A 16,196-nucleotide genomic window follows, 5' to 3' on the forward strand; every position below is an offset into this window, starting at 1 on the left:
ACCCAGTTTTTCATTCATACATTCAGTTTTTCATTCATGCTCAAATTTGCCTCCTACCTACCCTTCTACACATTTACCTATTTATCCTTACAGTCCCCGTACAGCTTGCCCTGCCCCATTCTGCTCCCTGGCTGGGCCAGAGGTGGGCTGCTTTCCCTCTTAGCCAGGCGACACAGGGGCCCCAGCTTCCCTGTCTTTTCCCTTCCTTTCTTGGGGCTGGGAAGCAGGCCAGGGTTAGCTGAGGCTGCTGCTGGCAAGCAGCTGGCTGGTGCCAGGGAGAGCCTGTATAGTGCCAGGCGGTGCCTTGGGTTCCAAGCTGGGCCCATGACCCCGATAACCTTGTGCTTGTGAACACACCTGCCCCTCACTCCACCCCATCCAAGCTTTGGTATCGGGGAGGGGGCACAGGGCCAGACAGACCCGCGGGACTTTGGCTCCATCTCTACAAAAGGGCACTCTGTGAGTCAGCCTGCTCCCCTCAAGGCTTGCTCCTCCCCCACCCAGCTCCTGTTTCCTATGCACGTACAGCCCGTACACACCACACCGTGTCCCGGGACACCCCAGTCAGCCGCATGGCTTCCCTGTGCCCCAGCCCCTGGCTCCCTCTGTTGATCCCAGCCCCTACTGTGCAACTGCTGCTGTTGCTACTGCTCCTGGTGCCTGCCCATCCCCAGAAACTGTCCTGGATGCAGGGGGATCACTCTATGGGAGGAGGTTCATCTGGGGAAGACAGTCCACTGGGCCAGGAGGATTTGTACAGTGAAGAGGATCCACCTGGGGAGGAGGATTCACCTGAAGTTACTTCTAAACCAGAAGAGGACAACTCCCTGAAGTTAGAGGATCTACCAACTGTTGAAGCTCCTGGGGACAGTCAAGGTCACCCAAGTAAAGCTCCCGGGAACAAAAAAGGTAAGTGGTCATCAGCCTCCAAATTTAGGCTCAGTAGAATCATGCCACCTCTCCCTACTCCTGGCAGAGATCATTCAGGGAAGGACCCCTCCAGGGGGCTCCCACACCATTAGACCCCTCTGTCTTTCAGCGCTAGAAGAGGAAAGATGGGGAAAGGAAAAACATGGAGAACTGCTGGAAGAGATGGGAAAGAATGGGGAGATTGGAGAGGAGAAGGAGAACAGGACTGTCCAGAAAGGGGGGGATAGGTGAAGAGGAAGAGAGAATGTGAAGAAAAGAGGAAAGACCAGGGGGAGAGGGTGGGTACCAAAGGAAAGGCAGAACCTGTAGACTTTCTCAGCTTCAGTCTGCAAGGAAGAAGCTGGGACTAGGAAGAAGGAATCAACAACAGGAGAGGGACCTGATAACTTGATTTCCAAGCCAGGAACTTAGGGAAAAGAGTTGGAGACTAGGAAGGGCAGTGGAATGAGTATGGGAAAGGGATGAATAAGGGAGAGAGGAAAAAGATGGTCTACTGAGTTGGGCCTGGGGACTGAGGCACCCACCTACTCTACAGATCCTAAACTAGTGGTTGCAAACAGGTATCTCTGGGGCCAATGGGGCCATTGTTTGCCCTCCCGGCTCCAGTGTTATGTTTGGTTGCAGTCCACTGCGTTTTTGCACGTGGTCCGCTTCAGACATTTGTTACCTGCTATGCCCTGTAAGACATCTTAATTTATGGGGCCCTGCCGCGAGGTGGGGGACCTATTTCTCCCGACCCCTGGGAAGGGATGGGCTCTAAGGCTGGCTTGTACATCCTTCTCATTTACGCAGGGGATGGCCACATTCATTGGCGCTACGGAGGTGAGACACCCACTCCCTGCAGAGATCCAACCTGGGAACCCGGCTCTGTTGATCTGACCCACAACCATCCCAAGACTGGTTTCTGGGCGTCCCATTCACGGCAGGCTCCGGTCCCCGCAGGCTCCGGTCCCCGCCCACATCCCTGATTTCTATTTCCCGCTCCGAGGCCTCCAGACTCCACCCGCTTCACTTTTTCGCCCAGGTTGCTTAAAAGTTCCTTACCTAGTCACCAGACTTCTCCACCATACTCTCTATTCCCAGGCAACCCGCCCTGGCCCCAGGTGTCCCCAGCCTGCGCAGGCCGCTTTCAGTCCCCTATAGATATCCGCCCGGAACTCACTGCGTTCAGCCGCGCCCTGCGACCCCCACAACTTCAGGGTTTTGCGCTACCGCCACGTCCGGAACTGCGCCTGCGCAACAATGGGCATACCGGTGAGGGGGTCTGGGGTGGAGCCTCAGGGAAACCGAAGGGACTGTCTGGGGATGGGACTAAGATGAGGGCGGTTGGGGAGGTGCTTGGGGGTTAGGGTGGTTTCACCCGCGGGCAGGCGAGACAGGGTCGGGCTCACCTGGCGCTCCCCCCGCAGTGCAGCTGACTCTGCCTCCCGGGCTGGAGATGGCCCTGGGTCCCGGGCGGGAGTACAGAGCCCTGCAGTTGCATCTGCACTGGGGTACTTCGGATCGCCCGGGCTCAGAGCACTCTGTTGATGGCCACCATTTCCCTGCCGAGGTGAGCATCCGAGTAGGGGCCAAGAGGCGTGGCCCGAGATATACCCCACTTTGACGCCAGTGTTTTCTCCAGATCCATGTAGTTCACCTCAGCACTGCATTTTCGGGAGTTGATGAAGCCTTGGGGCGCCCGGGAGGCCTGGCGGTATTGGCCGCCTTCCTACAGGTACCAGATCTGCACACCCCTCCCACCCCCGTTCCCTTCTTCCCTGGGGTCTAATGTATCTTGCAGTCAGAGATCCCATCCCCAAACTGTCACTCTGGCCTCTAGCCTTCATCCTCATTCAACACCCATGTTGAACCAGGCACTGGACCATAAAAAAAGATTCAGAAGCTGTGGGTCCTTGCCTCTAAGGAACTCACAACCCGTGGGAGCTGACATGATAGGTAATGGGAAGGACACAGTAAAATGGTGGTCAGGGAGGAGGTTAATTCTGAAGCTTTTGACAGGAAAAAAAAGGGAAACATTCCAACCAGAGAGAACAGTATGTGCAAATACAATGTGGCCCGTTTGGGGAATGGCAGATGAAACAGTTAGACATTGGAAGAAGTAATTTCTCTATTAACTCTTGTAACCTGTCATTTCCCTTCCTAAAATGCAGCATTTATTGACCTCTTTGGACCTTAATGATCAAGGATATATATGCCATGATTAGAGGAGGCCAGTAAAGGGAAAGGATGAGAGACCTGCTAGGCTCACTCACAAATGCCATACTCACAGCACAATGTTCAGAGAAATGCCTCAGAAATAGCACGTCAGGACCAGGTTCCAAAAGCCAAACATGAGTTATTAAAGTGAATGCAGAAGTAGCACAAATACAAGGTGTATTATGGTTTTCTGTGGGAGAACTATGCAGTGTATGTATAAAAGTTAGCAGAGCCAAGGTCCTTGAGGGCCTAGTATCCTAGTGAAGTGGCAGCTTCTCCTCCTCCTCCTCCTCCTCCTCTTCCTCCTCCAGTTTGAAACCCAATTCACCAAGCTCATTAGTTTGCAAAACAAGAGTAATAAACTTACTCAGTAAGAGTAATAAGATTTCCTCTCAGAGGTGAAGAATGGGGGAGGATTATTGGAAACCCACCCCATGTTTAGGCCTCCAGGCAAGGCCCTAGATTATAGGTATAAGTCTGTTTTGCATTTTCACCCCCAGGAGGGCCCAGAAGAAAACAATGCCTATGAGCAGTTGCTGTTGCATTTGGAAGAAATTGCTGAGGAAGGTCAGTTTGTTGGTCTGGCCACTACTTTCTATACCCTAATGCTTAAATACTTGCCCTGGGGAGCTGGGTATGGTGGCACATGTTTGTAATCCCAGCTACTTAGAAGGCTGAGGCAAGAGAGTTCCAAGATTGAGGCCAGGACAATTTAGTGACACCCCATCTCTAAATAAATAAATAAATAATAAAAGAAAGAAAAAAAAAAAAGAAAAAAAGACGTAGCTGTGCAATGTGCATACCTGCATTTGTAATGCCAGTGACTTGGGAGCCTGAAGCAGGAGGATGGCAAGTTCAAGTCCCTCCTCAGCAACTTAGCAAGACACTGTCTCAAAATAAAAAGGGCTGTGGATGTAGCTCGGTGGTAGAGTGCCCTTGGCTTCAATCCCTAGTACCATTATTTAAAAAAAAAAAAAAAAAAAGCTTTTGAGAGCTTCAGATCTGAGAATGGAGATTGGATGGAGATGGGTGTGAACTAGCTTTGATCTGGATAATAACTGTGAAGTTGACCACAGGCAAGCTGTTGCCCATAGGCTTGATGATTCCAAACCAAAAACCAAACTGAAAACAAAGTTAGAAAAAAAAGGAAAAGAAAAGAAAAAAAGGACAAAAAAAAAAAAAACAGTGTTTGGAAATTCCTGGGTTGAGTGTGGAAAGATACACTTTTTCTGAAAACTCTGTTTCTCATTCATAATCATCAAATATTTGAAGTTTTTAGAAACAGTTGTTGGAAATCTTTCTCAGTTGCAGTGGGTCATTTTAAACTTCACTTACTCCACTGGACCTTTAGGTTTTTGCTAAATGGAAAGAAGTGTGCCTTTGGAGGGTTTTTTTGTTTTGTTTTTGTGGCATTGGGGATTGAACCCAGGGGTACTTCACAATTGAGAAATATCCTCAGCTTTTTTTTTTTTTTAATTTTGAGGCAGGGCTTCAGTAAGTTGCTGAGGCTGGTTTTGAACTTGTGATCCTCCTGTCTGTCTCAGCCTCCCCAGTGATTGGGATTATAGGCATGTGCCATCACACCCAGCTGCCTTTGAAGTTTTGTGTCTGTTTTTGATAATTATGAATATTAGTTTATTTACAAATTATTCAAATTTATTTATTTAGTTATACCAGTGTTCAAAACCAGGTCTTTACAAGGCAAGGTCCATGCTAGGCAAGCATTCTACCTCTGAATTATTTCCCTAGCCTCATTTTTTCTTTTTAATTCACTCTGGGCTTAAATTGGTGATCCAGCAAGTTATGATGGTATGCAAAGTAAGAGTGAAGACTCAGTCTTCTTTTCTCACTCTGTGAGGCCTCATCGGATTGCTCAAAGCCCTTTACTTCCTTTTGAGTTGTCCTATGTGGAGTTATGGGAAGGGACCACACATAGTGAAGAAATATGCTCAGGGAGTTAAGTTGGCTTCTGGGAGGTGAAACTGTATCTCTCTGCCTCGGAACTTTAAGGGGACATAGTCTAAGTGAGACACCAACAAGTCTTCTCCACAGACTCAGAGATCTGGGTCCCAGGACTGGATGTATCTGCTCTGCTGCCCTCTGACCTCAGCCGCTATTTCCGATATGAGGGATCTCTGACCACACCCCCCTGTGCCCAGGGGGTCATCTGGACTGTGTTCAATCAGACAGTGAGGCTGAGTGCTAAGCAGGTAAGACTTGGGCATGGTGTGGGACCCTTTTGTTTCCTTTTTTTATTTTTATTTTTTTGTGGTGTTGGGGGATTGAATCCAGGGCCTTGCATATGCTTTGCAAACTCTCCACTAGTGAGCTACATCCCCAGCCCTCTTTTATTTTATGGAGTCTACCTGTACTATCCGTTGACGTTCCCAGCTCCACATCCTCTCCAGTTCCCTGTGGGAATCTCATGACTCTCGGCTACAGCTGAACTTCCGAGCCACGCAGCCTTTGAATGGGCGAATGATTGAGGCCTCCTTCCCTGTTGAAGTGGACAGTCACCCTGAGCCAGGTGCAGCTTTGTCTGGTGTCCCATATTGCTACATCACCCCAGCCATAGGTCCCTCCTCACATGTCTTCATTTATATCAGAGTCTATCACTGGTGGTTACAGTCTCTGGCTCTAATGTCTCCTTTTTCTCTTCAGTCCACATGAATTCCTCCTGCCTTGCTGCCGGTGAGTCTGTGTCTCTTTTACTCTTAGCATCATTCAGCCCCAGGGGGTAATCGGGCCACCTATGCTTCCTCTCCTCTTCCTTGAACAGACCCCTGTCCCTAATATGACAGAGTCAGACTGGTGAGGGGGATTCCCCCACTGACCCCATGACTTAGTTGATGAGGATGAAGCTCCCCAAATGTTCTAGCATCCTCTCTCCCAAACAATTTTTACCTAGCTGTTAGGAAGAAAACCTTCCAGTGCATCCATGGTTCTCTGGGCTGGCCTCTTCCAGAGACAGAAGTCTGGGGCTGATGGTGTGGCAACCATTGAAGCAGGCCTAAAGGGACCCAGTGGACCCCAGGCACCCCTCTTAAGGTGGTCCTTCTCCTCTTCCTCTCAGGTGACATCCTGGCCCTGGTGTTTGGCTTCCTGTTTGCTGTCACCAGTATCGCCTTCCTTGTGCAGATGGGGAGGCAGCACAGGTATTCACTGACCCTCTCCTTCAGTACAGCTCTCCCACCCACCCTTTGTGGAGTGCATGCAAATTAACTCATCCAGGGCCAGTTTTCTGATTCAAGTTCCTTGTTGTATAGACACAGAAGTAGGACCAAAGAGGGTGTTAGCTACAGCCCACCAGAGATGGCAGAAACTGGAGCCTAGAAGCCCGGAACTTGGAAAATATGCAGATAAGCCAGCTAGAGGATTCTGGGGGGAGCTGGAAACTTTTTCCTATTTTGCCCACTAGATGATTCCTTTTTAATTTCCAAAGAATGTTTCTTCTTCTTCTTTTCCCCCCTAAAGCCACTGAAATGGGATCTTATAGTAGGGAAGCAAGATTGCACTCAACTTCCAGATTTTTTAAAAAAATAAATATTCCTAACAAAATGTGTAAGTCACCTTTTTCCCTCAAACCAGAAGGTTGGTATATTAGTTTCCCATTGCTGCTTTAACAAATTTTCACAATCTTGGTGGTAATGCAGATTTATTCTTATAGTTAGTCCAAAATGAATTTTAGGTGTCCAAGTCCAGGGGTCAGTGGGGCTGGTTCCTTTTTTTTTTGAGAGAATTTTTTTTTTAATATTTATTTTTTAGTTTTCGGCAGACACAACATCTTTGTCTGTATGTGGTGCTGAGGATCGAACCCGGGCGCACGCATGCCAGGCAAGCGCGCTACTGCTTGAGCTACATCCCCAGCCCAAGGGGCTAGTTCCTTCTGAACATTCTGAGGGTAGAAGGTTTCCTGGCCTTTTTCAGATTCTGGAAGTTCCCTGCATTCCTTGGCTTATGGCCCCTTCCTCGCATCACTCCAACCTCTGCTTTCATTGTCACGTGTCCTACTGCCTTTGATCTTTCTCCATCTTGGAAGGACCCTGTGATTACACTGGGCTTGCCCAGGTAACATAGAAGAATCTCTTCATCTCAGACCTTTTGCTCAGAGTCCCTTTTCCTATGTAAGTTAACATTTCATAGGATAAGAATGTGGACATCTTTGGGGGAGGGGGATTATTCTGTCCACCACAGATGTTATCCAGAATGGAGGTGACTGATATTTCTGAGATGGGTGTGTGTGTCAGCATGGGTGTTGGGAGGAGGGGTAGGCTACAAGCTACTAGGCTTAAAATTACATTGAGGCTTTTAGGCTTTTACCCTGTTGGAGGAAAATCTGTCTTTTCTTGCAGTTTTGTCTTCAGAACATATCATTTGACCCAGCTGCCCATTAGAATAGGGCAGTGCTGCAGATGACAGCTCCTTTGCCCTGAAGAGTAAAGGTCAGGATATTCCCCCACCCCTTAAGATCTTCTGCTTTCACATAGCCTGTTCAAACCTCTCCTCAGTGAGCCTAGCACCCCTTCCCCAGGGCTCTGAATGAAAAGGAGTTCCCATCATAGAGCAAGGACTCAGGCCATAATCATTCTGATTCCATTGGCAACCAAAAGAAAGGCTTAAAGGGCCCTGGGATGCTGGTAAATCAGTTTTATTGGGTTGGGGTGGCAACTATACCCTGGCTGGGAGCAGGGCCAGCCCTCACAGGTTGTTGAGTTCCAGCAGGGTCTGGTCCAGGGTCTGGTGAATCTCCACGTTCTCCTCCTTGGCACTGGCCAAGGTCTCTGTGAGGGGAGGAAGCTGGTGAGGAGAGGGAAGGGAGATGGGGAGCATGGGGGAGACAGGGGGATGCCATGGACAGGGGAAGGTGACACAGACATGGGGTGGGTTAGGAGACACAGGAAGACATAGGAAGACATAAACTTTAGGGACGACCTATGGGCTCCCTGGCAGGGGCAATTGGATGAATTAAGCAGGACAGACAGATGCCTCACTTAAGGCCTATGTGGTTATGCAGGTGGGAATGGGGAGGTTTGAGTCATAAACTAGTTTACCCTCCTTCTTTAGAAGGTATAGCAAAAATTGAAAACCAAAGGAAAGACAAAGGCTGAGCCAGGAAAGAGAAGACCAGACAGACAGACAGAAATGAGGTGGAAGACAGACCTGCAGCTGCAGTGGAAAGCCCTGTTGCTGATATCCAGTACTTTTTCAAACTTCATTCCACGATCTTCTTGTCCCTCCCCTGTAGCTCACCCCACCCTATTTCCTTTCTAATCATTCTGTTAGATCCTGGAATCCCAGTTAAGTGCTCTAAAGTCTGACAGGCACCAGAGGAGGCCATGGTACTTGATGGGGTCACACATGCCCACATGCAATAATGAGAGTCAGAGACAGAGACTGCAGTGCAGAGAGGTCTTGGTGTGGGTCACAGCATTTTGTAGGGGGATTCAAGGCAGGAGGTGAGGGTCACAAGATTGGGTGTGTCGGTAAAAGCCAGGGTCTCAGGAGTGAAGGAGTGGTCTGTGGCAGTGAAGAAATGCTCTCTGGAGGGCAGGAAAACAGCATGGAGACCAAGTTTAGAGTTTATTAGGCAGCAGAGAGGGCTGGAGGGCAGCGGGTGGAGGGCATTGTGCAGAGATTGAAGGATGAAGCCAGTGCCAGAGTGGGCAGCAGGGGTGATGGAGACTCTCCCTAGGCTGTTCCCAATCTGGCTGTGCAATGATGCCAATTTTTGCTCCTCCTATCTGCCCCTCCCCATAGAGAAAATGAAAAGAGGGGAGAGAAGGGGGCTGAGATGGTCACACTGATGTGGGCTCAGAGGGAGGTGATGTCATTGAGTGCGTTGTCCAGCTCCTCGCTGATGGCCTTGTACTTCATCTTCTGTGCATAGACTTCATCTGGGATGACCAGGGGAGAGGGGCCAGGTGGGAGTGTGGGAAGAGGGAATGGAGGGGAAGAAAAAAGGAAAGAGAAAGGATGATGGGGAGAAAATGAATCAGAGAGGCAGAGAGAGTAAGAGAAAGCGACCAGAGAACAGGCTGGATGGTTTTGGGGGCTCCCTCCTCCCCTTTCTCTACCCCGTCTCTCTTTTGCCCTTCTCTTGCCCCAGCCTGGTTCTTCCCCTGAGCATCTGCCCTCCCAGGAACCTATGGGCACAGTGCTCTGAACAGGCAGGCATGCTTGCTGAAGTAGGAGAGGGAGGGTGCTTGAATCAAAGAGGGCTAAAGTCCTAAAGTTGGAGATAAAAGTAGCACCTGCCTGAGAAGAAGCAAGGCACTGGGAATTGTGAAAGTTAAAGAGTTATCAGATAAAAAGGAAAGGTGACCTTGAGTACAGCAGCATTGTTGATAACAGAAATAACCAGAGACTAGCAAATATCTGGATGTTTGTTTTCACCAAATGTAGTGTCTTCCATTAATGTTGTCAGGCAAACTCAAACACTACATCAAATAGCTGTCTCTTCAATCAAGAAGGCTCTGTGATCGGTTTCTATTGTGTTGTGCTTTGCTTTGTTAGGTCAGTATTATGCAAAGTACATTCTACAGACCAGCAGCATAGTTATTTCCAAAGATCTTGTGAGAAATACAAATTCACCAGCCCTAGGTCAGCAATCAATCACTTTGGATTAGAATGCAGGTATCTACGGGTATTTTTTTTACTGAATTCATGAGGCGCTTAACCACTAAGCCACATTCCCAGCCCTTTTTATTTTTTATTTTGAGACAGGGTCTCAAGAAATTGCTTAGGGCCTTGCTAGGTTGCTGAGGCTAGATTTGAACTTGTAATCCTGCCTCAGCCTCCCAAGATGCTGGGATTACAGCCACCATGTCCGACTCTATTTTTTTTTGGTGTGTGTGTGTGTGGTGCTGAGGATTGAACCCAGGGCCTTGTACATGTGAGGCAAGCACTCTACCAACTGAGCTACATCTCCAGTCCTCTATGGGGGTTTTTACATGTGCTGTACAAGGAACTATACCCTGAGCCTTCTGCATGCTCAAGTCTAAGAAGTACAAGAGCTGATGCACTCTGGCTTGTTACAGCTTCTTGAATTGTGGGCATAGCCCACCAGAATTTGTGGAGTCCTAGGTAAGTCCAACCCTAGTTTATGAGTGGTAAATATAACCCGATGAGGAGATAAGGGACAGGCCTACAGTGACAGGTGTGTGGGGGGAGTATCCTTTACCTTCCAGGTCATCAATGGTTTTCTCCAACTTTGCCACAGACCTTTCAGCAAATTCTGCTCGGGTCTCAGCCTGTTAATAAGGGTGGGATGAGTGACATGGTAAAGAATTAAGCATCTCAGAGAGACTCAGCATCTAAGTCAATCTTCTCTCCCATCCCTAGTTCCAGATCCCCTGTCACAGGCAGCCTCTGGCAGGGACAAGGATGGCTTGAGGGGAGACTGGGAGCTAGAAGAGAGCTCTTACCTCCTTTAGCTTTTCCTCCAGCAGTTTGATCTCCTCTTCATATTTGTCCTCTTTGGTGGAATACTTTTAGGGACATACACATGCCATTAGTAATTCGCCTTCTCAAGTCTTTCATTTCTCCACAGAGGCCCTCAGGTTCCTCTAACTTTGCCTCCATTGAGTACCCAGCCCTCCCTGCCTGGGCCCTCACCTCCCTCCCCTGCAGGACCCAATCTTCACTACCCCTCTACCGCCTCTACCTTGTCCGCTTGGGCCTCCAGGGATTTCAAGTTGTTGGTAACAATTTTCAGCTCTTCCTCTAGGTCCCCACATTTACTGCAGGGGTGTGCGGCAGGGTGGGGTGTGAGGGCACAGTGAGGCGAGACAGCAAGGATGCATAGTGGGGGAAGGGTGGAGGAGAGAAAAGAGGAGCCAAGTGGTGAGAGTGACAGCAGGCAGAGTTTGGAAGCCCAGGCCCTTCCCAACCCTTGGCAGGTGAGAGAGAGCAGCCTGAGATACTGAGGTGGGAAAGGGAAGATGAGCTGCAAGAAAGTGGCATTGCCCAGAAAGTTCCACAGAGGTCACTACCTCCTCCTCTGAGGCCATCAGGGACTTGAGGGCTTGGTCCATAGTTCGAAGTTCCTCCTCCAGCTGCCTGGCTCGGCTGGGGGCAGCAGGCAGGGGTCAGAGGATAGACCCTGTCCCTAGGGCACCCCAGGCCTGGGAAATCGACTGCCTACTGTGCAGGGTATCCCACAGCCACTGGCTCAGGTCCAGTTCCATCGGTCACCCCAGGGTATCCTTACCTCTCGGCCACCTCGGCTCTCTCTTCTGAGCGTTCCAGCTCTCCTTCCAGGATCACCAGCTTCCTGGCCACCTGAGAGCATTGGGAGAGAGCAGATCAGTGGTTACTGATTTGGGGTGTGAGGCTTGGGAATGGGAAGGAAGTGGGGTAGGGCTCTCACCTCCTCATATTTGCGGTCGGAGTCCTCAGCAATATGCTTGGCCTCCTTCAGCTGCATCTCCTGCAGCTCCATCTTTTCCTCATCCTTCATGGCCCGGTTTTCGATGACCTTCATTCCTCTGAGAGTCAGGGAGAGAGGTGAGTGTGAGGTCAGCACCAGCAGAGACAGGCTCCCTCCCCTGTCCCTGAACCTCCCCGTGTGCCCCTCTCCACCTCTCGCTCTCATCAGCGGCCTTCTCAGCCTCCTCCAGCTTTTGCAGGGCTGTAGCCAGGCGCTCCTGTGCCCGGTCCAGCTCCTCTTCTACCAGCTGGATGCGGCGGTTCAGGGAGGCCACATCTGCCTCAGCCTGTGGGCCAGAGGTCAGAGGTCAAAAAGCTTTGTCTGCCTTGGGTGAGTCAGAGGGGCTCCAGAGGATGGTAAGACTCCTCTCAGAAAGAACCTAGGCTTCCTGACTTCTAGATTTTAACCTGTTTTTCTACTAACTATCTTCTGTTAAAACCCTGCTCTAGCCCAAAACATTACTTGACAAGCTTCACTCCCCGGCCATGGGGCCTCTTCTGGCACAGTGCAGGGTGAGTCTCTTGATGGTTGGTCACTCTGTTCTTTTTGAGAGCATTTGAAGTGCTGAGACTGGTCTGAGGTAGCCCTGATTCCTCCTCAGCAGAGCACAGGGTGGGTGGGTGGGTGCAGGACAGGTAAGGGGGAAGAGTTAGGCCAAACAGACTTCACCATTGCTAAAAACGGCCAATCACAGAATTGAACTCAGTGATGTCACCAGCTGCCAGGCAGACTACCAACAAGGGATCCAAGAGGGCACACTAGGTCAACATCCATGGTTATAGCGAGGGGCTTCCTACCAAGGCCCCTGGTCTTACAATATGGAAACAAAACCTTTGAGATTTTGGAGAAGGCCCATAAAAAACAAAAACTGAGGACATCCTGAGAAAAGAGGGCAGAGCAAGACAGGCCCCCAAAAGGAAAAAGAGCAGCAGTGCGGTTTGGTATTACGAGCACAGCTCTGAGTCAGACTGCTGTCTTGGAGCCATGGAGGCCACTCAATACTTGTGTGACCTTGGGCACCTTATTTAGTCTCTCTAAGCCTCAGTTTCCTCTTTCATAAATTGGTGTTAATGATCAGTTCCTCCTTTTGGAGACTGTTCTGAGATAATGTAGCGCTTCTAGCACTTCATCAATAGGACCATCTGGGAGACTTAAAAAACTAGCTCCATGCTAGATCCACTGAACTGAGACCTACAGGGTAAAGAATGGGAATCATTTTTTTTTTTTTTTTTTAAGCTTCCAAGTGATTCTGATGATAAGCCAAGTTTGGGAAATTATGAAACAATGTGCAGAAAAAACTTGAGCACATTGCCTGCACGAGCACACTCCAAAAGTTTCTCTCCCTCAAAGCCATAGAGACCCCATAGAGTTGTGTTTTTTTTTTTTTTTTTTGTGAGTGTGTGTGATGGGGGGATACCAGGGATTGAACTATGGGGCAACCGACCACTGAGCCACATCCTTAGCTTTATTTTGTATTTTATTTAGAGAGAAGGTCTCACTGAGTTGCTTAGTGCCTTGCTTTTGGCTGAGGCTGGCTTTGAACTCACCATCTTCCTGCCTCAGCCTCCAGAGCTGCTGGAATTACAAGCCTGTGCCATTGCGCCCAGCAACCCCACAGAATTTTAGGACTGGAAAGGATAAAGAGCCAGTGTAAGGGAAAAAGTGAGTGGAGGGGAGAAGCTGAGTGGCAGCACTGGTAGCAGAGGGTGTAGAAGACAGGCCCTGGTGGCACTACAGGGCAAGAGAAACACAGTACCATATATAGAAAGTGGATTATAGCTTGTCCTCCAGGTGCTGAAGGCACCTGGAGCTTGGCCACCTAGAGTGACAAGAGCCCATCATAGGCTCAGGGCCTGATGACTCAGTGTGGAAAGATTCTGGAGACATCACTGGTGTTGGGAAGGAGGATATTGGGGGCTACTCTAGAGAGATGAGACTCCGTATAAGGAAAACTCTCTTCATGGTGGTGGGATGACAAATGACGGCCAAGTTTGGGAAGTACTAGGGCCCTCATCACAGGTCTGACATTTGCCATTGCCTGCTGCTCAAGTTCCTCAAAGCTATGGCTGTTCTTTAATCAAAGGGAGAAACTGAGGCACTATATAACTACTGTGTTCAAGGTCACACTATAAATTTGATCAGTGTTTCCTCCCTACTTCTGGCACTGCTGCCCTGTCCCTATTCCCAGGGCTTTCCACTCCATCCACCATCCCCCCTCCAGCCCCCACCTAGCTCCTTGGGTTTCCAGTCTGGCCTCTAGCTGCACTGGGCCTTGGTTATTTATAGAGTATCAAATGCCCAGGGTCATCTTTGCTAGCAGCTGCAGGTCAGTTCCCTCCCATGTGCCAGGGCTGGTGAAGAACCAAAACTGGAGGCTGGAGGTCAAAGAGGCCCAACCCTGGGGGTTGGGAAGCATGAAGTATGGTCAACAGAAACAGGAATGTCATCCCTGATGTTCAGACCATACTTTATGCTAACTACTGGCACACCCTAACCACAGGCCCATCTTCAATTTAAAACAATTCCTGGGGGAAGGCAGATGAGGCCATTGAGACAGGGATTCGTGAGAACCACATCTAAAGTCATATGCCATTCTTCTACCATTTGGTGGGGTTGGGAATCCTAAGAAGTAGACAAGTCTGGTTGGGGCTGGAGGTGCAGGCAGAGAAATCTCAGGGTAAGCAGGACCTGCCAAGGTGGCTGCTTTGGCATTGTGGCCCTGTCCTTCTGCCCATTAGCCTGGCATGGTCTGAAGCCTGACAGCTTAATGAGGGTAAATGAGGAGCCCGTTAGAACCTGAGCTGGAGCCCCAGGGTACAGCAGAGCTGCTAGAGCCAGAGGTCAAGGCCAGGGAATTTCTAATGGTCCCATAGGGATGTAACTCAAGCTAGGGCCCCATCTTTGGATCCCTCTATCTCTTCCTACCCACTAGTACCTCACACTTACACTCCACCCCCCAAATATAGCTGCAGTCTCCTTACCATTTTCAGCAGCAACATTAATTGAGGTAGACAGTAAATTCTCACACCCCCACCCCCACCCCCACGATGACTCACTACTGGATGGATCACTGTACTTTCCAAAAGCTGGAACCAAATGGAATTACAAGACTTAAGTCCTGGAGGGAAGTGGTAGGTGGTTTTGATTTACCCACTGTCTTGTATTATTTGTGTAAGCCTGCCCTAGCTTGGGTTACGGAGAGGAAACTATTTCTGTGCTAATGCTGGGAAGATCTAGGTCTGCTTCACTACTTATCTCCATGCCTGGGACCCCTCCCCAGTTCATTAATGCCCCCCATATCCCCCAAGTCCACACTCACGTCGGTGGCCTTCTTCTCAGCCTGCTCCAGTTTCTCCTGGGCATCCTTCACCGATTCAGAATACTTTTCCACCTCATCTTCTGTCCCTTTCAGCTTCTTCTGGAGGGCCTGCTGCTCCTCTTCCAGCTAGGGGAGAGAGGAAGTCAGCTAGGCCCTGGTGAGGGCCTAGGAAGGAGGAAGGGTGTACGTGGGGGCTACTAAAAGATATTTGGAGGCTGTTGGGGAGGAAGAGGGATAACAGAGGACAGTCCAGTTGAGAATGTTGGGGGAAGCTGGTGAGGATAGAGAATAAATCTCAAGTCTAGGACCCATCGCTGTTATGCAAGGGCAGGAGTGGAAACTGAGGGACGGGCTCCCTGGGCAGCCATGGGTGAAATGGAGTGTGGTTTCTGCTGGGCCCCTGAGGGTCCTGTGAGGGCCCCGGAGGCTACTGGGTGGGAAAATGCCTTGGGAGCAGGCCCAAGTTTGGCAAGGGCCCATCTGACCCTTAGTGGAGGGGAAGGGAGAAGAGGTTGCACTGAACACACGGTCCCCCCACCTGCTTGCAGCGGTCTTCAGCTTGCTTTTTGTCGGCTTCGGCCTGTTCGGCGCGGTCGATGGCATTCTCCTTGTCCAGCTTCAGCATCTGCATCTTCTTCTTGATGGCGTCCATGGCTGCGGTGCGGGGTGGGCCGGCGGGCGGGTGGTGAGAACCTGGTGGACTGGGCTGGCTGCTAGGGCTCGGCGGACCAGGGCCGGGTAAGAAGGACTGAGCGGGACTGGGATGTCCCAACTGCGCGGGCGCCTAAAAGGCGGGGAGGGACCAGGCGGAGCCGGGGACCAAGACCCTCCCCCACCACGGCCCAAACCTTGTAGGGGCAGAAGCTCGGCCCGGCCCGGGGGCGCAGCCGCCCCCTGCGCACACTCCGTCGGGCCCGCCCCTTGGGGTCCCGCCTCTGCCTCCCATCCCCTCCACCCCCAGCCAGCCGTCGGGTGAGAAAGTAGCCCGCGGTGGGCTGTAAAACTCCTGGCGCTGCGAAGGAGGGAGGGGACCCTTGGGCGGGGGGCTCCGCGTTTCCTCTGAGTGACAGCCGGACCCAGTGGCAGCTGCGGCTGGGGCCCCTGGGGCTATTTCGGGGCGTGAGCTCACGGCAGCTGCCCGGGCACAAGGACCTGCGTGTCCCCCCCCCCTCCTCTCAGCTGCAGCAGCCGCTGCCCTTAATTTAGAAGTTTCCTGTAAATCCCCCCAGATTAAATGTCTCTTGGGAGGCGGAGCTCCTCCGCGCCTCGAGTGCCTCAGTTTACCCCGAGTTCCAGACCGCAAGTTTGCGTTAAGGGCGT

At 50.6% G+C, this 16,196-nt stretch overlaps 2 protein-coding genes across 5 annotated transcripts; one reads left to right on the forward strand and one right to left on the reverse strand.

The window, feature by feature from the left end:
- The first annotated feature begins 557 nt into the window (after positions 1–557).
- Positions 558–6,677, forward strand: Ca9 (carbonic anhydrase 9). The gene is made up of 11 exons (XM_027931084.3): positions 558–909; positions 1,723–1,752; positions 2,014–2,184; positions 2,340–2,482; positions 2,555–2,647; positions 3,630–3,696; positions 5,182–5,339; positions 5,521–5,656; positions 5,791–5,820; positions 6,203–6,284; positions 6,396–6,677. The coding sequence occupies exons 1-11, from the start codon at positions 573–575 to the stop codon at positions 6,460–6,462; spliced, it is 1,314 nt and encodes a 437-aa protein (XP_027786885.2). The 5' UTR covers positions 558–572; the 3' UTR covers positions 6,463–6,677.
- Positions 6,678–7,769: 1,092 nt separating this feature from the next.
- Positions 7,770–15,666, reverse strand: Tpm2 (tropomyosin 2). 4 transcript variants are annotated; one of them, XM_027930977.3, is made up of 9 exons: positions 15,415–15,663; positions 14,877–15,002; positions 11,710–11,843; positions 11,498–11,615; positions 11,339–11,409; positions 10,793–10,868; positions 10,554–10,616; positions 10,310–10,379; positions 7,770–7,910 (listed from the first exon to the last, which is right to left on the reverse strand). In XM_027930977.3, exons 1-9 carry the CDS (start codon positions 15,526–15,528, stop codon positions 7,828–7,830), a joined length of 855 nt encoding a protein of 284 aa, XP_027786778.1. In that variant the 5' UTR covers positions 15,529–15,663; the 3' UTR covers positions 7,770–7,827. The 4 variants fall into 4 exon arrangements, with proteins under 4 accessions (XP_027786778.1, XP_027786777.1, XP_027786776.1 ...); XM_027930976.2 differs by lacking the exon at positions 10,793–10,868 and adding an exon at positions 11,121–11,196 and having other exon boundaries at positions 15,415–15,659; XM_027930975.3 differs by lacking the exon at positions 7,770–7,910 and adding an exon at positions 8,400–9,023 and having other exon boundaries at positions 15,415–15,666.
- Positions 15,667–16,196: the final 530 nt, after the last annotated feature.

This window comes from Marmota flaviventris, chromosome 13 (genome assembly GCF_047511675.1).
Source record: "Marmota flaviventris isolate mMarFla1 chromosome 13, mMarFla1.hap1, whole genome shotgun sequence".
Taxonomy (NCBI): domain Eukaryota; kingdom Metazoa; phylum Chordata; class Mammalia; order Rodentia; family Sciuridae; genus Marmota; species Marmota flaviventris.